General features: G+C 40.2%; 1 protein-coding gene across 5 annotated transcripts; it reads right to left on the bottom strand.

Moving 5' to 3' along the window:
- Nucleotides 1-382: 382 nt before the first annotated feature.
- LOC112221881 (CD209 antigen-like protein E) lies at nt 383-4,531 on the bottom strand. Of its 5 annotated transcripts, XM_042313061.1 has the most exons (8): nt 4,255-4,529; nt 3,993-4,094; nt 3,837-3,888; nt 3,634-3,794; nt 3,379-3,521; nt 2,932-3,035; nt 532-703; nt 407-453 (listed from the first exon to the last, which is right to left on the bottom strand). In XM_042313061.1, exons 1-7 carry the CDS (start codon nt 4,394-4,396, stop codon nt 547-549), a joined length of 861 nt encoding a protein of 286 aa, XP_042168995.1. In that variant the 5' UTR covers nt 4,397-4,529; the 3' UTR covers nt 407-453; nt 532-546. The 5 variants fall into 5 exon arrangements, with proteins under 5 accessions (XP_042168993.1, XP_042168994.1, XP_042168995.1 ...); XM_042313059.1 differs by having other exon boundaries at nt 383-489; nt 568-703; nt 3,634-3,888; XM_042313060.1 differs by having other exon boundaries at nt 393-467; nt 546-703; nt 3,634-3,888.
- Between the last annotated feature and the right edge of the window lie 618 nt (nt 4,532-5,149).

The raw sequence follows: 5,149 nt of genomic DNA on the forward strand, positions 1-5,149 counted from the left end.
TATTCCCTCTAGTGCATTAAAGCATGTAAATATATTTGAATTGAAAATTATGTGACTGCACAAAGTCAAATGTAATAAATTCATGTTGAACGAAGCTACAAGCAGCAAATAAGAAGGACTTTTATTAATATGATACTACAAACAAATACAACAATAGAGGTGTGTGTGTGTGTATGCATTTGTGTACATGCATGCATGTGGTCGTGCGTGTGTGTGAATGAGGGTATGTGACGGTGTGTGTGTGTGTGTGTGTGTGTGAGTGTGTGTGTGTGTGTGTGTGTGTGTGTGTGTGTGTGTGTGTGTGTGTGTGTGTGTGTGTGTGTGTGTGTGTGTGTGTGTGTGTGTGTGTGTGTGTGTGTGTGTGTGTGTGAGAGAGAGAGAGAGAGAGAGAGAGAGAGAGAGAATGAAGGAGGAGGTTGTGTGCACTATAGGCTACTGTATGTGTTACAGTATGTTGTCATGGTGATGTTAAAACACTTTCTCACAAACCCAGTTGAGTTTGCTGCGACATGACACGTCATTCCACAGTATGTTGTCATGGTGATGTTAAAACACTTTCTCACAAACCCAGTTGAGTTTGCTGCGACATGACACGTCATTCCACGCCTCCAGAGGACTCTGATCTTTACGTATCTGAACACAGTCCTCCACACCATATTCTGGTTTGCCATCACCATTATCAGGCTGATGTGAAGACCAGTACCTACAGGGTTAAAAACAGTCAGATATCATGGTTAATACCAGTACCTACAGGGTTAAAAACAGTCAGATATCATGGTTAATACCAGTACCTACAGGGTTAAAAACAGTCAGATATCATGGTTAATACCAGTACCTACAGGGTTAAAAACAGTCAGATATCATGGTTAATACCAGTACCTACAGGGTTAAAACAGTCAGATATCATGGTTAATACCAGTACCTACAGGGTTAACAACAGTCAGATATCATGGTTAATACCAGTACCTACAGGGTTAAAAACAGTCAGATATCATGGTTAATACCAGTACCTACAGGGTTAAAAAATCATCAGATATCATGGTTAATACCAGTACCTACAGGGTTAAAAACAGTCAGATATCATGGTTAATACCAGTACCTACAGGGTTAAAAACAGTCAGATATCATGGTTAATACCAGTACCTACAGGGTTAAAAACAGTCAGATATCATGGTTAATACCAGTACCTACAGGGTTAACAACAGTCAGATATCATGGTTAATACCAGTACCTACAGGGTTAAAACAGTCAGATATCATGGTTAATACCAGTACCTACAGGGTTAAAACAGTCAGATATCATGGTTAATACCAGTACCTACAGGGTTAAAACAGTCAGATATCATGGTTAATACCAGTACCTACAGGGTTAAAACAGTCAGATATCATGGTTAATACCAGTACCTACAGGGTTAAAACAGTCAGATATCATGGTTACCAGTACCTACAGGGTTAAAAACAGTCAGATATCATGGTTAATACCAGTTAAAACAGTCAGATATCATGGTTAATACCAGTACCTACAGGGTTAAAAACAGTCAGATATCATGGTTAATACCAGTACCTACAGGGTTAAAAACAGTCAGATATCATGGTTAATACCAGTACCTACAGGGTTAAAACAGTCAGATATCATGGTTAATACCAGTACCTACAGGGTTAAAACAGTCAGATATCATGGTTAATACCAGTACCTACAGGGTTAAAAACAGTCAGATATCATGGTTAATACCAGTACCTACAGGGTTAAAACAGTCAGATATCATGGTTAATACCAGTACCTACAGGGTTAAAAACAGTCAGACATCATGGTTAATACCAGTACCTACAGGGTTAAAAACAGTCAGACATCATGGTTAATACCAGTACCTACAGGGTTAAAAACAGTCAGATATCATGGTTAATACCAGTACCTACAGGGTTAAAAACAGTCAGACATCATGGTTAATACCAGTACCTACAGGGTTAAAAACAGTCAGATATCATGGTTAATACCAGTACCTACAGGGTTAACAACAGTCAGATATCATGGTTAATACCAGTACCTACAGGGTTAACAACAGTCAGATATTTGGTTAATACTAGTACCTACAGGGTTAACAACAGTCAGATATCATGGTTAATACCAGTACCTACAGGGTTAAAAACAGTCAGACATCACAGTTTGAACATCACCATCCTAAATAAGGTACCAACATGTTTCAGCTTAATGTACAGACATGCCATTATCAATGACAATAACCTGTATAGATAAAGGTTGAATGAACTGATAATTGGCCCCTTATTGTCAGAGTAGTTATCATCTCTTAGTCTGTGGTCAGTGTTGGTCCACCAGTTGAGTGTGGAGAACCTAGAGTATGAACAACACAGAGAATCAGTCCTTCTCCTTACACTGTGGTCAGAGTTATTATAACAGTAGTATATTACCTTGGGTTGGTCAGTGTTATTAGAGCAGTAGTGTATTACCTTGGGGTGGTCAGTGTTATTAGAGCAGTAGTGTATTACCTTGGGGTGGTCAGTGTTATTAGAGCAGTAATATATTACCTTGGGGTGGTCAGTGTTATTAGAGCAGTAATATATTACCTTGGGTTGGTCAGTGTTATTATAGCAGTAGTATATTACCTTGGGGTGGTCAGTGTTATTAGAGCGGTAGTGTATTACCATGGGGTAGTCAGTGTTATTAGAGCAGTAGTATATAACCTTGATGTGGTCAGTGTTATTAGAGCAGTAGTATATTACCTTGGTGGTCAGTGTTATTAGAGCAGTAGTATATTACCTTGGGGTGGTCAGTGTTATTATAGCAGTAGTATATTACCTTGGGGTGGTCAGTGTTATTAGAGCGGTAGTGTATTACCATGGGGTAGTCAGTGTTATTAGAGCAGTAGTATATAACCTTGATGTGGTCAGTGTTATTAGAGCAGTAGTATATTACCTTGGGGTGGTCAGAGGGGTGCCGTCCACCCATCTCCAGGTCCCCTCAGTAACAGAGTCAGTCAGACCAATCCAGACTCTCTTGTTGAGGTTGAAGAGAAACTCCTGTTGAAAAGAGATAAAAGATAGATATGTATAGGTATACCTGTTGCACATGTAACGGATGTGAAATGGCTTGCTAGTTAGCGGTGTTCGCGCTAAATAGCGTTTCAATCGGTTACGTCACTTGCTCTGAGACCTTGAAGTAGTGGTTCCCCTTGCTCTACAAGGGCCGCGGCTTTTGTGGAGCGATGGGTAACGATGCTTCGTGAGTGACTGTTGTTGATGTGTGCAGAGCGTCCCTGGTTCGCACCCGGGTATTGGCGGGGGACGGTCTAATGTTACACACACCCATATATTCTCTGTCTGTCTGTCTCTCTCGCTCTCTCTCGCGCTCTCTCTCTCTCACCTGTTCCTTATTGTTGTTTATGATCACCAGATCTGCTCCTCTCTGCAAACAGTCCTCTCTGCTCTCCTTCCAGGTTTTAGTCTCAGTAGACAGGAAGTACCAACTGGATTCAAACTTCTGCCAGCGTTCAGGACAGGTTTGTTCTACAAGATGAAAACATGAATTTCCTTCAAATGATCACATATTTTATGAAAGAATAGACACATGATAAAGTGTGTGGGATTACTGAAAATGTGTTACTGTAGGTTTACTCACTGAGACTGGTAAGCCATCCACTGAGAACATCTCTCTCAGTCTGTAGCTGGTCTCTCTCTTTAGTCATGGTGTTGTAATTGGTCTGTATCTTGTCTTGCTCTTTAGTCAGGGTGCTGTAACTGGTCTGTAGCTGGTCTCTCTCTTTAGTCAGGGTGTTGTAACTGGTCTGTAGCTGGTCTCTCTCTTTAGTCAGGGTGTTGTAACTGGTCTGTAGCTGTTCTCTCAATTTTGAGTCATGATGACCAATGACTCCATCTGTATGTAGGAAAAGTTCATCAAACATGTAACTAAAACACCATTAATGAGTAAGTATGATTAAGTAGGCTACTTAAGTCTCAGTAAAAACATAGTAAACTTACAGTAGACAGACAGGCCTATGATCCCAGCCAGTAGGAGAACACACAGCAGCCCCAGACACACTGCAGCAACTCCAGAGGGTCTCTTCCACCACTGAACATGTACTGAATCACAAATGATTAAAGATCTTTGGTAATGTGTTTTACTGTATCATCCAGGATTGGGACAAATAAAGATATAGTACTACAGGGTAATCACACCTGTAATTGTGTTTGTGTGTGTGTGCTTATGTGTGTGTGTGTGTGTGTGTGTGTGCAATCTTACCTGAAGCAACAACTCCATCTCTTGGACTGGGTTTGAAGGCTCTTACGTTGGCATATAATTGGTCATCAATGTCTGTGTTCTTTATTGCATCAGGTTCATCGTCTTCAAATCCATCTGAGATTTCATAGACTCCCTCTGACATGTTAACACACTGGTGGTCCAATACAGTAACTTCTACTTATCTCAACTCTAATATACGTCTGTATCTATGTGTTCTCTCTGGACTGTCCTGCATCTGTGTGACTTATTATAGTGATACATGTTTGAAACAGTTAACCACAGTGAAGAGGAAACTGTCAAATCAACACCACACTGGTCATCATGTGACTTACACCAGCCAATCTAAACATGTATGTTTCCCACAGCGCTCATCAGTGTTAAACATGTGTTTCTGAAGTGATAATATAACATGATATGACTCCCACCAGCCTTAGTGATAATATAATACATGATATGACTCCCACCAGTCTTAGTGTGATGACTCCCACCATGATAATACATGATATGACTCCCACCAGCCTTAGTGTGTCTTAGTGTGATAATATACTACATGATATGACTCCCACCAGCCTTAGTGTGATAATATACTACATGACATGACTCCCACCAGTCTTAGTGTGATAATATACTACATGATATGACTCCCACCAGTCTTAGTGTGATAATATACTACATGATATGACTCCCACCAGCCTTAGTGTGATAATATACTACATGATATGACTCCCACCAGTCTTAGTGTGATAATATAATACATTAAATGACTATATATCATGCTATATGATGTATGTATGAATTCACAGGGTCCCGATTTTGGATGTGCTAAAATAAATTGGGATCCTGTTAATTGACATATACACTACATATATCCTGACTGAGTTTACAGCACCCCAGC

This window comes from Oncorhynchus tshawytscha, unplaced genomic scaffold (assembly GCF_018296145.1).
Source record: "Oncorhynchus tshawytscha isolate Ot180627B unplaced genomic scaffold, Otsh_v2.0 Un_contig_4756_pilon_pilon, whole genome shotgun sequence".
NCBI classification, from domain to species: domain Eukaryota; kingdom Metazoa; phylum Chordata; class Actinopteri; order Salmoniformes; family Salmonidae; genus Oncorhynchus; species Oncorhynchus tshawytscha.